The sequence below is a fragment of the Diorhabda sublineata genome, chromosome 7 (genome assembly GCF_026230105.1).
Source record: "Diorhabda sublineata isolate icDioSubl1.1 chromosome 7, icDioSubl1.1, whole genome shotgun sequence".
In the NCBI taxonomy this organism is placed as follows: domain Eukaryota; kingdom Metazoa; phylum Arthropoda; class Insecta; order Coleoptera; family Chrysomelidae; genus Diorhabda; species Diorhabda sublineata.
Window position 1 is genome coordinate 12,570,255 of NC_079480.1, and position 27,109 is coordinate 12,597,363.

The 27,109-nt window shown below is 32.6% G+C and overlaps 2 protein-coding genes across 7 annotated transcripts in view; one reads left to right on the forward strand and one right to left on the reverse strand.

The window, feature by feature from the left end:
* LOC130446381 (WD repeat-containing protein 7) overlaps positions 1 to 5,467 on the forward strand; it is a 42,862-nt gene extending 37,395 nt beyond the window's left edge. For all 6 annotated transcript variants that reach the window (XM_056782603.1, XM_056782604.1, XM_056782606.1 and 3 more), the window contains one exon: positions 26 to 5,467. In XM_056782603.1, the coding sequence (XP_056638581.1) occupies positions 26 to 198 (173 nt within the window). In that variant the 3' untranslated portion in view covers positions 199 to 5,467. The remainder of the gene's footprint in view (positions 1 to 25) is intronic.
* Positions 5,452 to 26,793, reverse strand: LOC130446383 (probable chitinase 2). Its single transcript, XM_056782609.1, has 7 exons — positions 24,524 to 26,793; positions 14,635 to 14,799; positions 14,331 to 14,526; positions 11,461 to 11,557; positions 11,189 to 11,395; positions 8,299 to 8,502; positions 5,452 to 6,998 (listed from the first exon to the last, which is right to left on the reverse strand). The coding sequence occupies exons 1-7, from the start codon at positions 24,585 to 24,587 to the stop codon at positions 6,609 to 6,611; spliced, it is 1,323 nt and encodes a 440-aa protein (XP_056638587.1). The 5' UTR covers positions 24,588 to 26,793; the 3' UTR covers positions 5,452 to 6,608.
* Positions 26,794 to 27,109: the final 316 nt, after the last annotated feature.

A 27,109-nucleotide genomic window follows, 5' to 3' on the forward strand; every position in this document is an offset into this window, starting at 1 on the left:
TATACCGATCTGTATTCTACTTTAGGTATGTTCGGTTTGGGCCAATCGCAAACGAAAAATGTCAAATCTTACAGCACAGCGCCTATAGCTGATGTGGCTCGATTAAACCCGATGCGTCTCGCTAGATTAATCTGGATGAACAACAGAACTGTATCCCTGATGCTGGCAGATGGATCTGAAACAAGGTTCAACGTGTAACTGAAAGAAAACTTAGGTAATGTGGCCTTCAAGTCTTTTTATTATATCGTACAGTTACCTTTCGAATCGCCGTATAATGTTCCCAATTGCGCATGTCTACGGTGTTAGTTTTACCATTATTATACGATTTTTTTTATCTGTGTAGTGGTATTTTGATCGAGAGTCTACTTCTACTGACAATCTGTATTTATTATATTTTTATATACACAGTATTAGTTTACATTTGACAGGAGTCAGTTAGTTGATTGTAGTACAGAACAATAAATGAACATAGTAAGAAGATAATAAAACGTTGCCAGGTTGCAATAAAAATTTGTAGCATTTTTGGATTTTATTGCAATTAAATTTTGTGATCAAAACGTTTGAACCGTTTATAACTTTACATTAATAGTGTTACTAATGATATGAAGATGAAAAAAAGCGAGAAGAAACCAAAAAAGTTGTATTATCTAGCAATAAGCTCAATTTAGTGTTGTAATGTTGTCATTTCATATAGATCATCACTGTATACATTAGTATTATAAAAATGTACACTTTATCTCTTCTTAGTTTCTTCCAATCATGAATCCCTATGGATATGTCCCTTATCAGAGCTTTTTTTGACATCTAATTCTGAACTCCAGTACCTGTGCTGGTTGCAGTAGAGTTGGATATTTGTTCTTTCAGTTTTAGTATCTAAAAGTATATTTTCGTGTATGCTTGTAATGGTGAGGCATTTTGTATCTAGGGGAACTTGACTTTTTTCGTCATCTCCACAGAATATACACTTGTCAGTTTCAGCTAGATCTAACCCATAGGATAAGCTAGTGAGGAGCATTTTTCTACACCACAGAAATCAAAAAGTTTTTGTGGTATTTTTTACAAGCAAGCAGCTACAGCGTCCCTGTCAGAAGCTATGTCAACAGTTTTGACCTTCTTATATAAGTTTTTTCGTGTTAAATGAGATTCTTTCTCCACGGTGTACATTTTAATATGTCCACTCATAGACGAAGTACTTGGATCCAGTGGCGTTAGGTTGAGTTGTTTTAAAGGTGAGTTGGCTGTGTCTATTTTGGTACCAAACTACCACATACCTATTTCCTTGAGCTGGTTGAAGTAAATCTTTTGGACACCAATTTCTTTCACTTAGTGAGTGCATTGATTCTTGTATAACTAGAGTCCAAATTATTTAAACAAGTTTTTTTCAGTACTCACATGCCAACTTCGAGGTAATTAATGAATTGGGAGCTCAGTACTTAAATTACTGCTTAACTATTAAAATTCTGGGGAAACTCGGTGTTTACAGCTGATCAATCAATCCCACTCTTTTCAAAAAGTTTAGTGGGTTGGCTTCAATTGCCAGAGATCTTTGTCTTCTACTTCATACATTCCCAGGTGTAGTGATCAAAACTTCTGTATACTCTCACACTTCAAGAGAATGTGGGCAGAGGTTTCATCCACTACTCAACAGAATCTGCGCAATGATGATCTGCTATAGCGTTTTCAGGTGTCTATTAAGGCAACAGTGTCCTTGCGGAACTCCTGTTGGTATTCCTACTTAGGCCGATACATTCAGGAGATCTTCTTTGATTATAGTTTCTCAGGAATGTATTTGCCTATCTCAACCTCTGTAGGTTGTCCCAATAATTGATTTTATCCCTATCTACCTTCTTTTCCAATGCTTTTTCTATTATAATGTCGCTGATACTGATACTTTAGCGAATCTTATCAGCTATTGCGTTTCTCTCCATTCTTGTGTGTTCCTAAATCCATTGCAGGGTAACTTTTTTAAATTTTTCTTGCTTAATCCGTTCAACTTGTCCAAGCATTCCCAAACTACTTAGATTTCATGATATTAGATCTTAGAGCATTAAAGGTTGTTTGGCTGTAGGACAGGATGATGATTTCCTGATTTCCTATCTAGATTGAACTGGACACATTTTTAAATTGCATAAATATCTGCTGGGTGTGTACCCCAGGCTTTTGGAGTGTTTGGTTCTATGCCTGTACACTCTTAATCAATTTCTGTTGTTTTAAAGCCATCCGTGTACTATTTGATGGTATTTCTGTTCATTTCTCATATGGTGTTTTGATCCCACTTGCTTCCTTAGTATTGAGGTGATTTTTTTCTCAAAGCTAAACTTTATTGGTATTTAATCTTGAGACGCTTATTGGAGGTACTCATATTTTCGCCATAAAAACAAATTGGGATACGATATGAGATATCATTGTCTCAAATCGGCCTTTATGTTATAACCCATACGCCTTTTATTATAAAATGTCTGTGGCTTGCCTTAACCCCAAAACTCTTATAAGGTGGTGATAGTGTTTCAATGCTAGTTAGTCTTGTAGATTTTCTCACAAATGTACTTTGTACACTTTCCTTTTATGTCTTCAAGGTCCTTATCATCTTGTTGTTTGTTGTTTATTTACAGATTATAAACGCAAATCGTTTTTCCTACTTAGTTTAAGATATTTAAGTGAAATTGATTAGGCAATAACATTTAATCGGTGGAATTAGATACTCGATGGAAATAAAAAATGAAAAACGACGAGCGACAATAATTTGAAAATGACGATCGTTATTAAAAAAAAAAAGATAGAGATATATTATAATTACTTTAAAAAATTGAGCTGAATAGGGAAATATTTATCATACAATGCTTCAGACTAATGTGCCTACAAAGTACATATTATTTTGTATATATTTTTTTAATTTTAATTTATTCCAATTTTACAATAATACATTAATATATGAAAAAGTTTTATTGGATTTTATGTTTTTGCTTAAGATCTCACGGAGTCGATACAAAAGGCGCTTTTGAACGTTTTATTTCTGGTTCTAAGTAAATAATTCTTGAGAATTTATGTATAGAACTTCATGTGACTCTAGAAATACTGCATTAACTATTCTTAATTCACTTTTCCAGTTGATTATAATAATTTTATTGTAGTTTTTGTAAAAAAGCAAAGATATTGTACATCTAGTAGGCATTTTCAAAAATTGTTGGTTTCTCGTTTACAATTTTTTTCAAAAAGTTGTGAAATAGTGTATACGATAACAATTATTTTCGCATGAATATTATATCTTTCATAAATTATAAAAAAAACCTGTACATTGATGAAATTCTAATGAATCTATATGGTATATAATGTATCTAGTGAAAGCATGTTAATGTACTTTTCATTTTTAGTTAAAATATTCATTGTGGTAAGTGTAAAAAATTTTCTCTACAAAATATGACTTTGTTGGATATTTTTATATAAAATATGGTGAATATCGCAAAAGTTTCAAATTCTTGTCACATATTTTGTTGTATTTTGGACAAACTACAATGACTTTCTCTTTAAACTTCTTCTATTTTCTTTATTCAATATATTTCACTAGGAATTGGTTGTACCTCCAGCTCCTGTACCAACTGCTACTACTCCTATTCCTTTTCTAGAGGACAAACTATTATCTAAAAGGTCTTTTCTATCATTGAGAGACTAAGACTATAGTATTAGGTTTCATAATAATATATTTGGACAAACTAAAATGACTTTCACCGTTTACAACCAAATCATTTGGAGTCTCATTACACTTCTTCTATTTTCTTTTGATATATTTCAGTAGAAATTGGTTGTACCTCCAGCTACTTTCAGAGAACTTACCAACTATTACTTTTTTAATGAAAATTTCAACAAAGTCATCATGTTTAAATTGTAATTTTAACAAATTTTGAATGTGAAATTAGTATTTACTAGTCACCTTTCGAGGTTTACTTTAGCTTTTCACACACAAAAAAACCGTTTCCTGTGAAAATTTTAGATGATAGTTTCAATTTTTAAAACGCATGTTTGAAAATAATAATAACGTTAAAAATCTATTGTCAAATTTGTTTAATTCTAGTCACTTATCCTTCTATCTAATGTCATGTTTCTCTTTGTATTATAATAATAATAATAAAATATTCTGTATAAACATTATATGTAAAGTATTAATCTAAAAATTGTTGGCAACAGCAAATGAAAAATATTTTGATTGAAAATTTATTTTTTTTTGTTATGAATAGTGCCTCTTCACGTTATATTAATATATCGAGTAAAATTTTATTATTTATTGTTATGCAGGGCTTAACAAAGATATATTTTCAATAATTAACCATTGTCATATGTCTGTTTTGATAATGTTCTCGAAAAAAAACTTCTTTTTAAAACTATTTCTCTATTTTACCTCAATATGAAATAAGACTCCGTAGTAGTTTTACATATAAAGTTGAATCGACTGCTGTGACCTGAAGATTTGAAATAAAACACAAAATTTCTAATCTTATCAAAATTTATTGAATCATTTTCAAAATAGACTTTATTTGGAGCGATACACACCTACCGATGCTAGTTGCTGTTTCCAATTTCCAAGATGGGCTTCAGCTTTCGAAATTTTCTTTGATTTCATCGTTGGAGATAAAAAATGAGAGTAGAGTCTCTATAAGCCTAAAAGGAATCATTTGCTACGACAGTAGAATACTGTGGAGGACTTATTCGAAGAGCTGCTGTATGAAGGCGTTCAGTTCGGTATTGTAATTATAAAAAAATAAAATTACTCACAAGACGTTAAGGGGACAATTTAAATGAAAAATTTCAGGTACTATAGTCATTTAAATATTTGTTTTTACGTTTCCATACATTTTTGAATGGTTTCCTGATCATGGACAGATGGTCCTTCGAGCCTTCTCTAATTCATATCTGATTGTTTTTGCAAAGGTAGTAAATAGTGAGAATATGTTAGTAAAAAGACTGTTTTAATTGTATTAACCTAGGCACTAAATAACAACGAAAATATTCACAATAAATTTTCAATTAAAAGTGAAAAGTAGTATAGTCAGTGTTGAAATGATATATATTTATATAAAGTACAAAACTCGTGTATTTGTACGAATATTGCTACGATCTTGTTTTCGATTTTAAAATTAATTGTGTAAAAGAATTATATGATACTAATTAAATATTTAGATGATTATATCATTTATCGGTATAATGTTTATAAAATATGTATATAAATGTTATTTATTTTTAAAGTTATTAGTTTAGAAAATAAGTATATAAAAAAAATTTATTTTATTCCTATTTAGTGAATGCTGTAAAATGTTGTTGATCAATTTTTATTAAACAAATTTCAATGATAAATTTTTTTTTTCAATTTGTATTTATTATAAAATACATTTTAAAAATCAGTCGCAAGCTTTAAATAAACTATCCGATGCTGATATTTAATCCTACCATCCAAATAAATTTTATTTCATAATTATAAGTTTTTTTATTTCACAAATGTCATTCATAAATAAGGAAACCCAAGTATGCAAATTATATAATCGAAATATGTACAAAAATTCTAAACTAAACCTACATATGCATTTATTAGACAAAGCAAATTGTTGTTAGTTATAAAAACAGTAAAGCACAAAATGTTTTTCGAGTATTCAATTAGAAAATTTTGTCTCCTATCTGGATATAAAAACTTATAAATTGAAAAACTATCTTGCCACATCAACTGATGTGATAGGGACGTTTTTATAATCTCAAAAAGCATCAATTGTCTTTGAAGACTGTCTTTTACAAAAATAAACCCTCAATTATCATTACAAAAACAAACGGTCAATTGTTTTTGGGTAAGGTATTTTACAAAAAACAAATGTCTTTGGCGACTGTTTTTTTACACATATAAACCTTCAAATGTCTTCAGAGACAGTCTTACCTAACCTAACCAAACTGTCAATTGTTTTTAGCGACTGTTTTTTACAAAAATAAACCTGCAATTGTCTTTAGAGATAGTTTTTTACAAAATAAACCTTCAATTGTCTTAACAGCCTGTCTTTTACACAAATAAACTGTCACTGTCGTTAGAGATTGTCTTTTACAATAACAAACCTTCAATTGTCTTGAGAGACAGTGTTTTACAAAAGCCAAACTGCTAATTATCTTAAGTTAAGTTAAAAGTACTTAATCAAGAAGGTTAAATTGAATTTAATTATTTATTTTTAATTAATAAAACTGCATTGAATCACAACATATGATTCTTCTAAGACTTATAATAGTCAAAGAGTTTAGGAACTGGAAAATTGTTAAGAAAGAGCAATAGTCAAGACGTTCTTCGATTTTAGAAACAGATGGGGATGTGATTAATGTGAACACATTTGTACAGTCAGGAAATGGACTATTCGACAGATCCTAAAAATGATTTTCTTCTCAACGATCTAATCGGATTCAGTTCTTTTTAAAAATAAAAAATAGAATACCATTCTTGACAGTGAGAAGATCACAACAGAGCATAGGGAGAAAACCACCTCCAAGCTGTTAAATTTACTTGTTTCCTAGGAATTATAATTTTGATAGTAGTTAAAAGAAAGATTCTACTTTATACTCTTTTTTTTTATTTATATATGACTAGATCAAATGAAATATTTAAATAAAAAAATAAATATTCCTAGTAATCCGGACCTTATTCTATCTTCACCGCTCTTTGTTTTAGTATCTTTAACAGTATTTTCCAAATCTTTTAGACTTTGTACGATAGATTTGTTGATGCAACGCATGAGAGGAAAATTAACAAAACGTTCATTTTCTCCTTCCGAACAATCTCCATGGAAATCGTCCGTATCAATAGACCAAACCATAGCTCCGGCTAAACCCTTCTCCATCGCAAAATGAATCTTTTCTGCTATCGATTGTTCGTTGTCGTATACGATCACTTTATCTTCAGATATAGCGAATGGGGTACGAGATTCATCGTCCCAATAAATTTTCCAATGTGCAGCTAGGTTTCGAAGTTCCAAACATATCTACAAAAATTAATAAACCCTGTTTCAATTATGTATTAATAAAATTGAAAATTGCTTCCTTCTTTCCCAGACGATTTATCGAATATTCTGGTATGTTCTTCCAACACAGAAAATTTCCAGATTATTCAATAATTGCCTACGGGACAATTTTTTTTATGTAAAAAGCAAACACAAGAGGGTAAACCCTTTTACACTGGAGTAATTCGAGTGGTGTCTGCCGTGTGGATATTTCCTTCGGGAAGACGTGTCTTGGTACCTTTTTTCTATGCTCTAAGCTGTCGAAGTTCCTGGTAAACTCTGGATCGCTTATAAGTCGAACTGTTTTCTTTTGTACTGAATCGAGCATCTTCAGGGTATGCTGGGAGCCCACATATTAAGATGGGCGAATCTGGGACTTGTAGAAGATAAAGAATACACTCAACAAGCGAATTTGCGGTGATGGTGATATTTTGTGTCTAGATTGGATCAAATCCTAAGCTGCAGTTCCAGTCTTTGTAAATACAGCAGCCTGTGTCTTTGCTGCATTGAATTCAATAAGATTGCTTCCACTCCGCTCCAGAATGTTTTCAAGATCGGTATTGACTATGGTGATCTGTAGTTGCCTACAGATTTGGGTGCTAGCCGAGTTTATCGGGGCGGCTGATTTGGGGTTTGGAGTTTTGTCGAGTAAATCGCTGATGTACAGGAGATGACAATATGCATCCCTGGGGAACACCAGCGTTGACCTCAAACCTTTCCGAGATGTGTTCATCGATAGCAATCTGGATGGATCGTTCTTTGAGAAAGCTACTAAGCCATTCAATAAGTAAAAACGAAGATTATCATGCCAAATATGTTCAGTGAGATTGCTCTGGATATTTTTCTATAGCTTCAGTCCATACGTTGGTGACATAGACCAGGAGATCCCCGGTTAACCTATGTTTACTGAAGCCCTGTTGATGGTTGCTGATGATGTTAGCGGACTCAAGATATCTCATTATTGTTGGTTAACGACTTTCTCCATGACATTGGCAATGGCTGGGACTAAAGCAATCGGGCGGTAGTTATTGGAAACCATCTTCTTTCCTCTTTTTGGTAACGGATGAACCCGAGCTATTTTCAAATCTGCCGGGAAGATGCTTCTTTTATATGATAGAGAAAAAAGTTTGCATAGCGGATTTGTTGGTAGTAATTGACAGGAAAAAGAAGAACGACCTTACCAATCAAACGAAATAACCAAATTGGATATAATATTAATATTATTCTAAATTAAATTTTTCCACCTACAATAATTAAATTATCATGGTATTATATTACTCACTTCGTTGTAGCCCATAAAACCGCCTTCAGCAGTGAAAGGACCTGCGAATCCAAGATTCGTCGCTGGAGATCCCAATCTCGGTTTCCTCTTTGAGGATGAATTAAAAGCTTCTTCTAAGAAGAAAGTTCTACCATAAAATGGTATTCCCATGACTAGTTTTCTTGGAGGGGCTCCTAAACTCAACATGTAGTTTATGGAATATTCCTGAAAAGTTGAAATAAGCTTGAAAACCAAAAACCAACGAATCGGATAATAAAAACAAATAAAGAAAACTAAAAAAAATGAAATTGACAACAAACTTTTATCAAGTTACTACTGCAATCAGTGTGATGTGGAAAGTTGGTGCACGTCCAGTGTCCAGGTTCCAAACATCAAATTTAGTAAAAAGTAAGCTAAAGTCAATATTTTATTTAATTCATGAAGTTTAAGGTAACTAAACAAATAATTTAGTTTATAACCTGAAAAACCTTCAAAATAATCTCAAAATATTTATATTTCGATTTACTTTTAATAAGCCTTCAGACTAATGAATCAAACTATAGATAAAAGCAAAATAAGATATGATGAAGCAAGAAAACAGGCAAAAGCAGAAGAATGCCAAGAAGAAAACGCATGGAGTAAAATCTGGAAGCAATAGAAGAAAATTATGGAATAAAGAAATAAGGAACCTTTACCAGAAGGTAAGAAGAGCACAAGGTAAAAACCAAAGAGCACTAGGACACTGTAGAGGTAAAGAGAGAGCAATTATAGAAGACCAATACTAGAGGTTAAAAAGTTGAGCCTAAAATTTTGATAATCTACTGAATGACAAAAAGAAACTCCTCAACACCAGACAGCAGACCAGATAATGGAAGGGATGTAGAAGAACCTTAAACTCGTAAAATATGAAAAATGAGAAAAGTGAAGGAGAAAATGATACGACAGTGGAGATATTAAAAATAGGTGGCCGAAAAGTATATAAAAGGATGTGCAATAAAAAAAATTTTGGATGAAGAGCGGTTACCAGATGATTGGAACAACGCTGTAATATATGAAAGCTGACAGGATCTGTTGCGAGAACTACAGGATCATTTCATTATTGGATGTGACTTATAAAGTTTTGGCCAGAATAATAAGAAACAAACTGGGACTAATTCATAACCAAAAGGTCTGTGAGGAGGTTTTATGGAGGAGCCAGATTTTTACCTCAAAATAATACAGAGCAACAATCAACACCAAAATCTAGTACCACGTCTACTGTTCATAGATTATAAAGGTATCAAAAAGATTCAGTCTTAGGGTGGCGAAAAGACTAAATATATGAAAAGGCAACGGCAAAGGAAAAATCAGGACGGAAATCAAGGACTATCATTTTGAAAAAGTAGAGCTCTACTATCCACTATCTAGAGGTTTTCATTACGAATACGGATGATGAAATGAAAGAGCTAGAAAATCGGATAGCAATGGGATGTAGACCAATAGGGTCCTTGAATGATATTCTGAAAGCAAAAGGAATCTCTAAAGCAGCAAAGATAAGATTGTACCAAACGATGATTAGTCCGATTGTACTGTATGGGTGTGAGTCCTGGGTATAACATTGCGCAAGTAGTTCGTGCCCAAAGAGTCAGGTGGTTGGGGCATGTGTGCAAAATGAATGCAAACAGAATTTCCAAGAGAGTACGAATCAGAAGAAGCAGGCCGATAAAAAAATGGATAAGAGATGTAATATTAGATTTGAGAAAGAACAGAGAATAGAAACGGATGGAAAGGTTATAGTAAAAAGAGAAGAAGAACAAGAACCAAACCAGTTTGAAGAATTTGAAATATATATTTTGTATTTTTTTTAATGGTAAAGAATTGAGCCCCATGTAAATGTTATACATAGGACAACTAATGACTGTTTCAAAACTCAAAAAAGTCAGAGACTTCAATAGTTCAATAATAAAATACTGCGTGGCTAAGGACCGTTAATCTTAATCCTATAGGCCTACTTGAAATTACCAAAGGCCTTTTGAAGCCATTAGGCAACCTTTAAGGCTTGTTCAAGTATTTAAAACCGCGCCTGTGAGAGTGTTGGATACTCACAGATTATGTGGTCTGCAGCTTTTTCTTCTTCAATGTTTCATCAACATTTCGGGTCGTCCGTGATGCCCAAAGGGTGGAGATGGCGTCTTAGATGACCGTGACAGTCACCAGTCGAATATCCTCCTACTTAATTGGGGCAATTGATTAATAATAAACGCAGAAGGCTCATCTGTATGGCTTAGTTTGTCTCATATCAGGTGTCTTTATTTCCGTACAGTCTGTTTTGCAAGCAGACTGTGGAAAGATGCAATAGCTACAACAAGAAAGCGTGGATATCTGGATCTCTCACAAGTTCTTGTAGGACTTTCTCACACATCAGAATAAACATGGAGCACACTGTTTCGCCCTTGATGACTTGTACGGCAGCTCTGCTTTCTGAGCAGATTGAAATTACTGTGTTTGTTCGATTGAGTATCACACGTCCGCACTACATCACAGAGAATTCGTTTATTTTGGGGCGTTCAAAATTCTGCTGCGACCAAGCCATTCATCTTTGAGTCATCTTTGTACCATTATTTAGTATACCGGACCTAGAGGCATCAGTCGACAGTCTAAGCCCTTAATATTAATGGTTACAAGCGCAATTTAGTCACTGTCTATGAAAATAATTGAATATAGTGAGTAATTAGACTAAAAAAATATTACCAACAATATATGTCATCAGTTGAGACCTCTTTTGACATGGTAGATAACTAATTTCATATTTTTATTGCTCTCCGAAGAAAACAGTAACTACAAGAATCAAATTAACCTCTAGTACAACAAATGTAACCAAGATTTGTTCGTATTTGTTCCAAAAGAACTTTTCTCTGGTATGTACACTTACCACATTGAGTGTATCAGGTCCTTTCAAAGGTGCATTCGCCCCAGTTTTTCTATCCCATGGACCATGGTAGTCGTAACACATCATATGTATAAAATCTAAATACACAGATAATCCTTCTACATCGTAAGCTACATCGATTGTGTCTTTTCCAGCACTGAAAGCTGCCGTTAATAAAAGATTGTGTTTTCGAAAAGCTGCCCTTAATTCCTTAAAAAAAAAAATTAATAATTTGAAATATATCATTGAAATGTTAGACCTCGTACGGTACAAACCTTTACTAATAATAAAAAGTTAGTTTTGTCATCTTTAGTTCCTCCTCTTTTACCAGGAAATTCCCAATCTAGATCGAGTCCATCAAAGTTGTACTTTCTGAAATACAAGAAAAATCTTGCTTACTTTGAGAATGTAACTAATTCAATACCAGGGTTTCGTAAACTTTTTTGTAAATCATCTTTTCTTCTTAAGTTCTTCATCTTATTCACACTGTATGTATGTAAAACAAGGATTATAGCGAGAGATTCACTAGATACGGTTAATTCCAGAAATGGCACTAATATAAGAAAACTTTTGCGATGCAGGAGTGGGTAGGATTATAAAACAACAGGACGATATATCGTACAGAAAAATAGTTATTAGATGAGAAAAAAAAACGAATGGAGAAAACGTGAAATTAATAAGAAAAATCCAATGCAAAAAAACAAATGGTCACAAAAGCCAAATCCAAATGGTAAGGAAAGAAAACGATAATCAAGGAAAAAATGGCTTCAAGAAGTGCAGAACGATTTAAATATTCGTGCTATAATCAACAAATAATGAAAGTTGCGGCTTTTCTTACTTTAAAAACTTTACAACAAACAACTAAAATTTTGTTATAAGGCAACGTCTGCTGTAGTTGCTTGAGGGTTGTCTTTTAATGACAACAAAATATCTAACTTTGCACCGTCGCTTATTCCAGATTTTGGAACATTACTCAAAGTACCCATTTTATTAAATTATTAGACTTTTCTGCTTACTGTGCTTCTGGCAATTGGAGGTCTTTCAAAATGTATTTTATTAAATAAAGCACGTGCTTCTTCATGACTTTGAAGTCTATCGCTATAACCTACCAACATAAGAAGTTCTATCCTTTCTTTTTAGGTTGAAGGGGCCATGATAATAAAATTAGTATGACACTAATAGTAAGAATATAAGTCGTATGACTAACACACAGATGGCGCTGCTATTGTCAAATCCATATGACGTTTATGAAGTACCATTTTTCAAAAGACTATGTGATTAGTCACAAAAAGTGACAGTCATTTAAGTGAAGTTACTTTTAGTATTTTCAAAACAATTTTGTGTGTTAATTTATCATTGTTTCTTGATACAAAAATACTGTACAAGCTCGGCAATGGCTTGGTTTGTTGAATTTAAACGTGTTCGTACAGACATTGATGATCGTTCAATTGAAGTGGTTACTCCAGAAAACATCAAAACAGCCCACAAATTGATCTAATGGTAAATTGAAATTGTGTGAGAGAGCTGAGGTCGTAAAGATTTCAAAAGGCATGTTTGGTCATGTTTACACTTAATAATCAGATTTTTCGCGTCGATATGTGACAATGGATGAAGCATGGATCCATCACTTCACTCTGGAATCAAAACGATCATTTTCTGAGTGGACTGCAGCCGGTGAACCAAGTCCGGAGCGTCTAAGGCCCAACAGTCAGCTGGGAAAGTTATGCTTCAGTTTTTTGGGATGCGCATCAAATAATGTTCATCAACTATTTCCAAAAGAGTTGCTGAAGCGTTTGAATGCACAAATCAAGGAAAAACGGCCTCATATGCTCAAGAAAAACCCATTGTTTCACAAGACAATGCATCGATTCATGTCGATGGTAACGATGGTTAAATTGAACGAATTACACTTCGAATTGCTTCCTCATCCACCGTATAGTCCAGATCTGGTCACCGAGTGACTACTGGCTATTTGCTGATCTCAAAAAGATGCTCGCCGGTAAGAGATTTAGCTCAAATGAAGAAGCTATTGTCTTTTGTGTGAAAATAGGGTCCTATTTTCAGACAAAAGACAAATCCTTCTACAAGCACGAGAAGTTAGAGAAGCGTTGGAATGATTGTATTGCTCTTGAAGGAGATGATCGATTTTTGACAAAAAAATGTTTTTTTTTTCTTAATTAGTCACACGACTTAAGAAATATGTTATCATAAATAATTAATCTATAAATTCTTCGTTTTTTTATGTGACGAGTTCTAGCATTTTTTCCAAAATGTAAATATTGCAAAAAATAATTATTTTGAAATGAAGAATTTATCATAAATATAGTAAAATGAAAGTGTTAAAACCTCTTGTACCCCATCTTTGTTATATTAGAATTAAAAAAAAATAAATGTTATCAAGTTATTTACATCTTAATCATTATGTAAACTAAAAACCATAACCATGAGAGCGCTGTTAGGCGGGATTTGACGAGATTGACGAAATTCCTGGATCCCTTTCTCCCAGTTCCCTCCCCAGCAAGCTGACTTCAACGTTCATTCTTGTCTTGGTAGTCGTGAAAGATGAAGTTGCCATTTTATTCTCACGATTCCTTTTTGTGCGCGAAAGACGTTCGTCCGGCAGACATTCCCAGCTGTGTGAGGTGTATGAGTGTGCAAAATTTGGACCAATGGTGCATAGAATTCAAAGACAATCATGACAAGCAACGTTCTGGTCAGCCATCGTTTACCGATGTGATTGCGAAAGTGTATAAAGCAATGCTGAAAGATCAAAGGTTAATGGTTCGAGATGATTTCTGATGTCAGCAAGTCCTGCATTCACAACATTCTGAGAGACCCCTTATTATATGTCAAGGTTTGTGCAAGATGTGGAAGGACGCATTCCACAACCGATGAAGAGCTGAAAGAAGAGGTTATAAGCTATCTTCTTGGCACGATGACAGACTTTTATGACTCAGACATAAAGAATATGCTATACCGCATGCAAAAATGCGTTAGTCTGAACGGTGACTTTGTCAAAAAATAGAGGGAACTCTAAGCTTCTCAAATATGTATTTTTCAATGCCAATTCATTTTCAATTTTCACAATTTCATTGTGAAAATGCTTATTTTATGGAAAAGCCTGAATCAAAAATTATTTTCCTACCTTATGAAATCCAAGGAGCTCGCCACAAATCTATTTCGCCTCGCAGGGTCTGCTACAAGTCTAGAATAGTTTGTAGATCCTTCATTCCATCCTCCTACAGCCAAACTTACTTTCAAATGCGGATAATTATTTTTAAGGGCAGTTATTCTTTTATATCCTCCTTTTCCATAATCTTCTGTCAAATCTTGCCAAGGATCTTTAAAAAAATAGAACACGATATTAAAAAATTGTGTACAAAATTATACTTAAAATGGTTCAAATTCCAATCCAGCTCAGTATTAGATTTTTAGGTTATAATATTTACCTAATGACCTTAGACTATCTTGGGTAACATTTAAACCTGCAAATGTGTAAATCAGGTGAGTGCATAAACGCGGATCTAGATTCTCTATAGCAAAAGATCCTCGGTTTGGTCTGTAAACTGCCCAGCTGCCTAAATAACATACTACTACTTTACCGTGAGAAGGAGCTGAAACAATAAGAAAAGTAATTGCAAGTTTTTATTTGCTTCTATTTGGTTTTTGAATAGTTTTCTAGTAAATACAAAAAAAACCGACAAGAACCACGAGAAAAGAAATTGACAGATCGAGATAATATTATATTAGGTTTTCTTGACCTCTTTAAAGTACGATTGAGGGATGTTTATAAAACATGAATATCAAAATAGTTATTTATGTAACAATGGTGTAAAGTAGCCTCTTTTGAATTGAAAAAAGTCCTTTACATACGAATTACATAAAATATTTTTTCTACTAGCGAAAAATTTAGCAAAATACATAAGTTTAATGGTAATAAGTATGTTTTTTTACGTACTAGTATCTAAAGTAACTTTGATTTTTCGTTAGAAGAAACTATAATGCTTTTATTGATTCCTTATAAACTATATTACATACTAGCTGACCCTGCAGACCTCGTACCGCATAAATCGATAAATAAAAGACTTGAACTTTTGTATAAAATAAACTTAAAACAAACAAAAAGAATCCATTTTTTATTAAAACCAAGATGACGCGCGAACACGCGACGTATAATTGTCCATGCCCGGAACAGGGAAATTCCAAGTTGATTCCGCAAACTTCAAATGAATTGGCTTGCTATTTATTTATAGTTATCGTAACGGCCACGGAAATCGTAAACGCTCAAAATCGAATGGTAAATTCGTTGGAATCATCGGTATACGCGGGATCAAGACATTAATCATCACCTTTTTCATAGCCAGTCTTGTTCTATTGCACATTCGAGGTTGATTAATGCATGATGACAACTGATCCTACTTTTAACTGCAAATTGTAAGGTGGTAATCCGGGCAATTCCAGTGAATTTAAAAACTCCGTGGGATAGTTGACTACGTCATCCTGGTTCATAACGATGTCGAATGATTTGAAGGAAACCAACTGTCCGGAAGAACATTCTGAATGGTCGCATTGAGATCCTCAACATCTTTATTTTTTGCCGCTGCTCGTTTGTCCAACCATTTGATTGATTATTGAACTGTTGAGCTATATCTAGTAAAACACGCCAAATAAGCTTCTCTTTTGAGTCTGTGATGTGTCAGAAATCTGTGGGTAATTTGATGAATTCGGTTGAGGTGTCCACTGCGACTTGAAACCTTTAAACTTCTGAAAATTCTGTAGACAAAGCAGTAATTATGAATCTGCGGTTTTCTTTAACCATTCTGTGAACTCGTTGTACCAGGTCATCTGAAACGACATATTTGTGTCCTTGGTCCCCCAACACCATCACTCATGAAGTTTTCCCCATACACACGACTTATTCTCTGATGAATTTCTGCATTATGGCCTTCAGCCTGTAGAAAACGAGAGCGGAGATGTTTACGTGGTTGTAGCACAACGCCGACTGACGCCTGAATGTCAAAAATGGCGAAGTGTGTAGTGCGAGAGCTTAGTAGTCGCCTATAGCCCATGTCCGCTTTTTTCTGCCCGTGTTACGTCTGCACGGAGCAATCTTAGGTTGAAAAAAAAAACGGCCCTCGTAGCAAACAACGTTAACCTATATTATCAGCTGCTTTCTAGTCTTCTGAAGTGCAATGGTCGAGGTGAATATTTTAAATAATTAAGCTAAAAACTGAGTCAATTAATTATCTATTGATAGAGGTGGTAAATTTTAGTGTTTTTTGTCATCATTTTGAGCTTGGCGCTCCTACATTTGACGCTGCATTAATTTGAGATGGCTGTCCAGTCGAAGCTGTACCACGTTACGCTCTAAACTAGCGTCTATTCTCAACAATAAATTCCACTTTACAATGAGAATAGTTTGTAATAACTCTATTGTCCAAAAAAAAATTATCATCAATCAGTTTGTTCTTGTTTATTAACATTAAAATTTTTCCAAAATTCTACGGAATTATTTCAGAGAAGCGATAATTTCAAATAAAACACGGCTTTATCAAAAATTCTATTTAATTTGTTATAGATTATATAATGTATTTCGTTACTATAATATTAAAAAGTTTTAAAAATAGACGGTTAATCGATTTTAAACGATCGTAAATTCCAATCTGAGAGTATTAAATCATGAACATGAAAGTATGGAAGATAATTCGAAATGTATTAGTAAATTATCATCACTTTTACTTTGATTTAGATTTATATATTCTCTAAAATTATGGAGGCGTAACACTAAATATCTAAAAATTATTAAATTTTGTCTTTCTTCAAATAACTTCCTAATACTAGGGTTGCTACTCAAGTTTTGATATAGAAAAATAAAAATAAATGTTTATAATTGGATATGAATTTACTCTTTCCATTCCAATTGAGGCGATTTGAACGCATCAACCGCTTCTTTAGGTGTAGAAATGTTGACCTTATAATTTATTTTTGATCCGCGGGAATAAGAAGAAATAACTGGGTGCCTAACAAGGACTGTACGTTGAATGACCCATCAATTCATTATTTTGACTGTTCAAAAACGTTTTTGATGATGAAAACTGATGTGTGAGAGCTCGATATTTTTTTCATCAAGAAGCAATGATAAATTAACACACAAAATTGTTTTGAAAATACTAAAAGTAACTTCACTTAAATGGCTGTCACTTTTGTGACTAATCGAAATGTCATGAAACTTTACACATAGTCTTTTGAAAGTTGGTACTTTATAAACGTCATATGGACAATTGCAGCGCCATCTGTGTCTAAGTCATACGACATATTGAGAGATGTAAGGTGTGTCGTCCATCAGCCATATTTGTTTTCAAGCGACAGGCAAATGCCTATAAAATTCGTAACAAGTAGTATTGAATATAACATTTTTGAGGTTAGATTCTCATATTTTACACAGTTTAAATTGAATCCAAATAACTTATGTTTTAAGAAAAAAAAAAATAAAAACATTGTATTTGCTAATGTCTTTTTATCTTATTGGAATATTTCTATAATACTTAGATCACCTCGTATAACGAGATGTTAATTAAAAATATATTAAAAGCCATTAAATTCAAACTTCATAGCCTTTTATATCTGTCTTATTTGCTGTTTTTTTAAATTTAGTTTATAGCATTCTAAATTTTCCTCGAAAACAAAAAAAAAATAATTAGAGGTAGACGTTACTGTGATGTAGTAGGGGATTTTATTGTATCCTATTAAACTTATCAGATTAGTATATATTCGTTTTATTGGAAAGAAGAATCACTTATGTACACTATCCGTCAAAACTTTTAGCCCACCCCATAATTCATTAATTAAATTTAAAAATAATACACTTAAACAAATTTTCCTTTCATATTGTCAAGATCTAAATGGTGTCTTACAGACCAAAAATAATAATGTCCGTTATTTGGCTACTTTATACGAGGGCATGTTTATATTTTGTCGGTAAATGCGACAAGTTAAAACTTGCAATTACTGGCTGATTTGTTCATTATTTCAGTGTAAATTATTTCTTCAGTGTTTATTATTGTAGTTTAGTCTCAGTTAGACCCAAGAAGGTACTGTGATTTATATTCATTAGACCAAGACATCTTTTTGTGAAGTTCGCATACGAATTATAAGTTTTAAAATAAGCGAAACCATAACGAAACTATCGGTTGAAACTCGTGCATTAAACGCAAGTCTATATAGTCTACCGTACCATTGCCGTCGAATTAAAACTAACTCGACGTACCGTGGACTACAACGTAAAAAAAGATGCAGCCACCAGAAGCTTTGGTGGTAGAAAAACGTTCAGGGTTTCGAAAAATCACAACCGCTAAAGACAAACATTATTGACGACTCACGGATAACAGCTCAGATCAATGAATCTAGGAATCTGCCTATAAGTGAAAAAGGGATTGATAGAAGCTGGTCTTTTTGGAAGGGTTGCAGTGGGCTAAAAAACCTAAATTGGTTCGATGATGGTTTGTGGATGTTTTGGAAGAAGAGTATGTGAAAATTGGAGGGATTTTGAAGAAATGCTGTGACAAAATATTGAAGAAAAATGTCGTACGTTCTGGCCAACGCCTGATGGGCAGAAAATTTATCTCCCAGCATGACAATCCCAAGCATTCCTTGAAGCTGTGTGCTTTGTACTAAAAACTGATCTATTAATACCACTTATTATAGAAAGTTCAAGCTGTGCGATGGCTCTAAATACCAGAAATCTCCGTCTTCTATTTCATACGTTCCCAGGTGTAATGCCTTGAAGATCCGTAGTCCCTCATTCTTCGAGAAAATCTACGTAACAGAATTTGGACATTTCACTTTCTGCTAAACCTAACGTCTGGTCTCTTTATTGCTATTACATCTTTTGAAGAGTTCTCCCTCTATTTTGCTATGAGTATGTTGTCTTTTCGGTTTTTTATTCTCCTCCTGATGAAGTCCTTGTAGTTTTAAGCATATTTTTTTTGAGAGAACAGAAAGAAGACTGATGATTGATACTTTCAACAGGAATGTCTTCAACTATCACTTTCAGTATATCGTTTATTGTTGCGTAGCTGATTGCACAAAAGGCTTCAAGTGCTATTTCAGGGTTTATACTTTAGCAAGTTAGTCAGTTATTTCTTTTTCCTCCACTACATCGTATTCCTAGCTCATTTAACTTGACAAAGCATTCCCAAATCAGCTTGAATCTTACGGTATTGAAGCTTAGAGCTTTAATGTCTGCTAGATTATCGGAGATGATGATAATATCCGGTTTACGATAAGACCAAGTATCGCCTAACCAAGCTAACGAATTATTCACTTTGTAACATAACGTAGCGCCATTTTAAATATTTGAAGAATCCTGTCGATGATTTTTAAATGTATTTCTTCTTAAACTTAGAAATATTTTGAATGTTCATGATGTTTTTCACCAAGAAATATTCAGTGTCATCATTTGTGGTTTATATACAAAAAATATCAAGAAATAACTCCCGCAATAAAACAAATGTCGTAATTGGTTCAATGATATAAGTGATGAAGTCATTATTTTTTTACTCTCGATGCGTGAAATTGGATCTGATAACCTTTTGCTAATCATTTAGAACAAGTCAATTACTATAAACGAAATTTCTATAAAAAATCTATCAAAAAATTATAAACATGAGACATAAATAACTTTTGGACCATCAAATGAGAATAATCGGATTATATAACCTAAAAACGATTTAGCACTTTGTTTCATGTATTTGTTGCAGAACTAATTACTCCAAAAAAGAGACGATAGATGCCTCATTCACACCGGTATAATTTATTTCTTTATTTCATTAGTTCATTGCTTTGTAGTATTTCTAAAGTCAATTTAAGGTAGCAAGAATCAAAGCTGTTTAGAATAAAAGATCGTTGCATGCCAAAAGAGAAAATAGCAACCAAAAACGTCTCGGCTAAAAAAAAATACATGAGACAAATCATCATAAGAATTTTCTTGATAGGAATCTGCCCTGTTTGATTCCGAATATTTAATCTTCTCCCGAGCTCTTCTTGAGACGCTAAGCTGTAGATCTCATACTATATTTGTATAGGTGTTTTCTATCTTCATGACCTCTCCAACTCATATCACCACATCATGAATTCCTAGTTCCTTTCTAATATTCTGACTTCTGGTTCTATCTCTGAGGTTAACCACTTTAATTTCATTTCAGTCCTGATCCTAGCCTTTTATCATTTAATCGTGTTTCCTCTATCAAATCCCTTTCAGTTTTTATTGCTTCAGGTAATTGACTTTAATTGTTGGTTATATTTTGTTGTTGTTTTCATCCAATTCGATCTTTGGTTACGATCATTGAGTCTTCTTTGTTAAAATGATCATATCATATTTATTTGAAGTAACTTATCTAACCATTTAGACAACATCAACTAATAGGTTATTTTTTAGTCAGCCAGGTTATAATATTGAAAAAATACTATGATTAAAAAAAATATAATTTTTATATTCATTCAGAGATAACACAGTCTAATAACAATTTAAACATAAATCTCGTGTACCGAAAAATATAAAAGTAGTCCTACAAAGACTACCTATATCTAAAAATTAAGTATTAACTAACTTTTCTGACTTTCTGGGTCGTCTACTTATGTCGATTGTCAATTAATTCTCATTGAAATCGATTATCAATTGATGTTGATTGAGACCTTTCGACGTCGATTGATATTCGAGTCGTTTAACATCGATAATCAATCGATTTTGACTGAAGGTTGATCGATGCCGATTGTCAAGTGATGTTTATTGACGTCGATTGTAGTGATTACACATCAATTGATATTCGTTACAATCGATTGTCAATTGATATTGATTGAAATATTTTGTTTATTGATATCTATTCTTGACAATTGATGACTGGAGTCGTTGGACGTCAATTGATGTCTATTGTTGACGATTGTCAATTGATATTTATTGATATCGACTGAAGTCTTTTGACATCAATTGGTATTCATTGAAGTCGATTATCAATTGATGCTTTTCGACGTCGATTGATATTAGAGTTAATGTCGATTGTCAATTGATGTTGATTGAAGTCTTTGCCGATTGACGTCAGTTGATTTCTATTGTCAATTGATATTCATGTCTTTTGAAGTCGATTGTTGTGTCTTGTTGACGTGGGGTGCTTTACGAGATTTAAAGTATAATGCTTTAGGATTATTATCAAGAATTCGTTTCTGAAGTCCTTGATCTTTTCCTTTTAGGTTCGATCTAAACGATTCAAAATTCAGAGGTTGTCTTATAAGCGATGTCGGTTGTCCTCTGTGAAAATTCTTCCGCCTCAATTTAAACATGTCGTAACTTGTTAAGACTAGTCTCTAACTCTACGGTTTGATGCACTAATTTATTTATTTTAGCTACACCAATGTAATGTTTTTCTTATTTATTTAAACAGTTGTCAAACGATGGGCTCAATTTACACACACTCACTTAATCACGCTAAATTATCAACTTAAGACTTAATTATTCATTTAACTATGCACTAACCTACTACCAAACACTTCTTTAATTTAAATTCACCGTTTGCTTTACTTGTCTATCCCAATATGTTGGGGATGACTTCAGATTATTTAATGATTGCTTACGATCGTTAGAGACTCGTTTATATACACTTTAATCATATTCAGAATGTTTGAAATCACTAAGAAATTGTTTTAATAAAAACGGCCACAACACACCGGAAATAGGTTATAAAAACAGTATATAAACAAATTACCGCCACGCCATATATAAAAAACCATCGTTTAAACAGGAATTCTATTAATTAATCGAACAGGGCCGACTTCATGGACTATGTCAGTGGACGAGTTCGTGAAAATATTATCCTGGATTGATTTGTAAATGTGGTCTTCTTTTATTGATTTTATAAAAGTGGTTAATTCAGTGAACTTTATTATTATTATATTGAATAATGATTGTTCATTATGCAGAATTTAACAGAAAGTAATTGTCATATTTTATGGTTCAATAAAAATACGGTTTTGGATCTCATATAATTACCGTAATCTTATTATCTAGAAGAATGACTAAATAAAATAATTAAACAAGAAAGTGTGACGGAAATTTATTAAATATTCACTGCCATCATACTTGATCACTCATTGTTCTCTCAGACGAGACAATTAAAAACCAAAGCTTGGAGTATTACAACATCCATATGGGAGAATTCCCTTCAAATTCAATGCACCTGTTCATTGGGGACACTTTCATACATCGGGGTTCATAAGAATACGAAGCTAGCAAAAGTTTTTTAAAAAAGCGAAACGAACAAGTTCGAAACATTGCTTTTCGAAAGATTAGCCCATAAGGTCTATATATTTATTCATAATAGTCGCTTTTTTTGGTTTTCGTTCTCCAACACGCTTTTCTTTGCTTCATTTGTATGTTTGTAACTGACCTTTCAATGATTAGAAGAATACAACAGGAAATACGAAGTATTTCAAGTAGTTAGTTATGTCGTAACCTTTCAAACATATTATTTCTTGTCGTGAATGTATTAGTGTAAACGAGATCTTTTATTCAGCTCCACAAATAAAAATCTAAGCAAGTTAGGTTTGGAGATATGGTTGACCAACGAACCCCCGTTGAATACAGTAGATCCAGACGTTTGAATAAAAATTCTTGTCGTAATTTTTTATTTTCTATAAATCTAAGCAATCGCTGACGTAAGGATAGGTCAGCAGTTCCAATTTCTTCCATTGAAATCCCTCATTTTGCCTGTCGTATTATTTCAATCATACCGTCTCTTGTCGTGGATCTATTAGTGTGAACGAGATCTTTGAATCGGCGCCACAAATAAAAATCTAAGCGAGTTAGGTCTGGAGATATGGTTGGCCGACGAACCCCCGTTGAATACAGGAGATCCAAACGTTCAAAGAAAAATTCTCGCTGTTTACACATTTCTTAAGATTAGATTAACAAATACGACAAGCAATACGAAGTATTTCAATGGCTGGAATTGAAACTTCAGCTGTCCTAAGCACCCGTCAGCGTCACTAATTACGTAGTTAGTTGACTAAATATTTAATTGTTAGATTTGTTTAATGGTTTAATAATTTGTTCTCATTGTTAGTAATCTAATGGATCTAAAGAACATACTGAAAGTATAGTATTATGAAACTAGTTGTTTGTATTGTGTTACAAAAATCTTGTACGCCTGTATAATAACCCAAAGATCGTACTCCAATAATAATTTAAGTGTAATACTGATAAACAGAAATAAATTATGCCGATATCTTATTTCTGATCCGAGATATCTTAAGAAATGTGTAAACGGCAAGAATTATTCTTCAAACGTCTTTATCTCCTAGTTTCAACGAAAGTTCGTTGACCAACTATATCTCCAGACCTAACTTGCTTAGATCTTTATTTGTAGCGCCGATTAAAAGATCTCGTTTAGATTCACGTCAAGAGATGACATGATTAAAATAATATTTCATTGGAAGAAATTGCAGCTGTCCTATCCACCCTTCAGCGACTGATTTATAGAAAATGATGGATGACATTTTGAACATCTCAATCCCATAAATTGCGGCAAGAATTTTTATTCAAACGTCTGGATCTCCAGTATTCAACGAGGGTTCGTTGGCCAACCATATCTCCAGATCTAACTTGCTTAGATTTTTATTTGTAGAGCCGATTAAAAGATCTTGTTTACACTAATAGATCCACGACAAGAGATGGTTTGATTGAAATAATACGACAGGCAATACGAAGTATTTCAATGGAAGAAATTGCAGCTGTCCTATCAACCCTTCAGCGACTGATTCGATATATAGAAAATGATGGAGGACATAAGGCGCCACTAATTACTTAGTTACCTAAGTTATTGATTGTTAGTTTTGTTACATGGATTATTTAATAAATTGTTGTCATTGTTAGTAATATTAGCTTTACATTTAAGGCTTAAAGAACATACTGAGTAGTTTTATGGAAATAATTGTATTGTGTGACAAAAATCGTGTAGGACAGTATAATTTATCAAATATGTATTAATATAAAGATAATGAATGGGATAAACAGAAAAAATAAATGTTTAAATTCATCAAAAACGTTATCAGACTTTAAATTATTTTGAAAGTATCAAAAATTAATTCACCACTCCCTTTGTTACTTAGTAATGGTAAATATTGTACCAAAAGTTGCATTCAACATTCAAATCGAGTTATAAATAAATTTTATATAATAAATGTTATAGGTCAGTTCCCTCAAATGTTATATAGAGTTTCATATTTTATTTTAATATGAAAATATACACACCAACATATTTGAAAATTAAAAAAAAAAATATTTATTACCAAGAGATGCATCTATCCAAGTATTAAACAAAAACAGTATCACAGAAACGCACGCTAAAAACATTTTTTTTTTAAATGGATGAGAGTTTGTTGTCACTATAAACGGTAAAACCGTTCTGCGCCTTTCTCTTCTGATAAACTCGATTTGACTGTAATGTTTCTTACTTACCTGAGTGCCGTCATTGGACTCCACAGTGCGGTTGTTGAAGGTCACTATTTTAAATAATGAATGATACAATGACTCTTTAAATCGTGTAGAAAATATTTTTATAAATTAATTTTTTGGTTAATTAAATGTATTTTTTCTAGAGTTCATTCTCATTTTACTAAGACAACAATACAGTCTCATTGTTGTTATGAGACAATATTTAAATAATAAAACATAATTTTTTTTTTGAAATGTCTCCCTGTATCTTTACCCGTACCAGTTCAATCGGGTTTAGTTCGCAATAATATTGTGGAAATCTAACCACCCCACGGGTTTTTGCAATATCATCTTTTTTTAATTTCTCTTTAAATGCTTCCAAAATACGTACAACCCCTTCAAAAAGATATGGGAGACTTCTCCGAAAGGAGGCTATCCCTATCCACAACAAACTATTGTGTCTAAATTGAAGACGTTATATTACGACTGACGTCATAATACCAGTAGTTCATTTGTACCAGAATCTAGAAAACAACTATTAAACCACTGTTGGCACCTACGCATGAAAAACTATGAGTCTCACGAACAAAGAAGAAGAGAACCATCAGAATATTCCAAAATAAAATGCTAAGAACAGAATTAGAGCTAAAGTAGATGAAAATGAATGAAGGCTAGTGAATAAGGTATTAAAATGAATGATGAAAGGTCAAATTAAATGAGTGAAATACCAAAAATTGAAATGGTATAGACACCTTGACAAAACTGCAACTCATTGATCTTCCTCCGAAATACGTAGAATACTCCTAAAGAAGGTTATCCCTATCCTACATGGCAAAAACTACGTATACCACAAAGAAAGAACAAGTAAACCTTGAAATACTCCAAATAAAAGTATATCTTATTCTTCTACTCCCAAAATATGTAGATTCCTCCCAAAAGGTTATTATCACCTTCATAACCGAAACTATGTGTTTTATAAAGAAAGAAGAAAACCTTGGAATACTTGAATGGAAAATTTACCTCATTGTTATACTTCCAAAATATATAAACTTTTACCAAAAGAGGCTATTCCTGTCAACAGCTATTGCGTCTAAATTGACGACGCTATATTAAGACTGACGTCATAATACCAGTAGTTCATTTGTGAATAAGGATATAAGGAATTAAAATAAATGATGGAAGGACAAGACATAGTTAAATAGGTAATATCCTAAAGGTTGAAATAGTAAAGACACGTAAAGAGACAGCAGCCGAGTTCGTTTTGACTTTCCAGATCTCATCTCATTGTTCTACTTCCAAAATTATATATTCCTCTCAAAGGATACAATTTTTGTCCTACTTTCATTTCTCAATGTATTAGCACTACTCCTTCGAAGTACCTAAGCCTTGTGCTCAAATGAATACAGTTCATTTCTCACAGTACCAGGATGTAGCTTTATTATTCTTTGAACTTAGCCAATTCTGTAAATCTTGTTTTAATCAGTTGGTTGAGGACAATTTTTGTAAAGATAACTTGCATTATCCATTACTATTATACAACTTGGAAATGCTTACTAATGGATAAGTCTAAAATCTTAATTTCGGTGAAATTTGTTGGGAAGAGATTCTTGGAATATGGAATAAAATAAAAGTTCTAACATTTATTGATAAATAGGAACTTATTGAAAACAATCTTATGATATGGCTATGTAAGGTTTTGGCCTGTCCAAACTTTTATCTATTATTCTATAGAAACCAATAAAAGACCAGTAAATTGTATTAGCTCATCTATATTAAAGAAAATTTTGAGAAATATTTAGATAATTCCCATGCATACAAAACTTTTATTATTTTAAATTAATCATTTGATTTCATATTTTTCATATTATCAAATTGTTTTTTTCCATTTTGACATTATCACTTTCATTTTTGATAATGGGGCATTTCAAACCATTTAGGAAAGAAAAAGCAGGACCGAAATGGAATCCCATAATAAAATGTGAAATGGAATTATTTATGATTAAAGTGACGTAATTAAATTTTTAATTTATTATAAAAACCTAAATAGTTGAATTCCAAGTACAAATCTAGCAAATCAGGTCAGTAATATTGAACATACTGTCTATTGGTACCACTACACAGCATTTACATTATACGACGCGCTTATTTGTCTCCGAAGACGATAGCTTGGTTAACGAAACGCTCTTGTGAGTGTTGTTGGAGCATAAACAGTGTATTCAGTATAAATATCACTAACGATGCAAGAATACCAACTTATTGCATTAATATTAATTTAGAATGGTGCACTATATGTATGAAAGGACTTTAACTTTCACTTGTTCTTTGGTCACATGTTCTTTACAGTAAAATAAATCATTGAAAGTTAAATATAGCTTATCTCGTGCATATTTGTACAGGAATAAAAACCAAATAAAATAAATTGTTCTTTTTGTTTCTTATTC

Excerpts from the sequence above, each read along its gene's own strand:
- LOC130446383 (XM_056782609.1), bottom strand. The coding sequence starts at position 24,587 with ATGTTTTTAGCGTGCGTTTCTGTGATACTGTTTTTGTTTAATACTTGG. Across the intron at positions 14,800-24,523 it reads TTGGATAGATGCATCTCTTG|CTCCTTCTCACGGTAAAGTA; the intron begins GTAATAAATATT and ends TTATTGTTTCAG. Across the intron at positions 11,558-14,330 it reads AGCTCCTTGGATTTCATAAG|AAAGTACAACTTTGATGGAC; the intron begins GTAGGAAAATAA and ends CTTGTATTTCAG.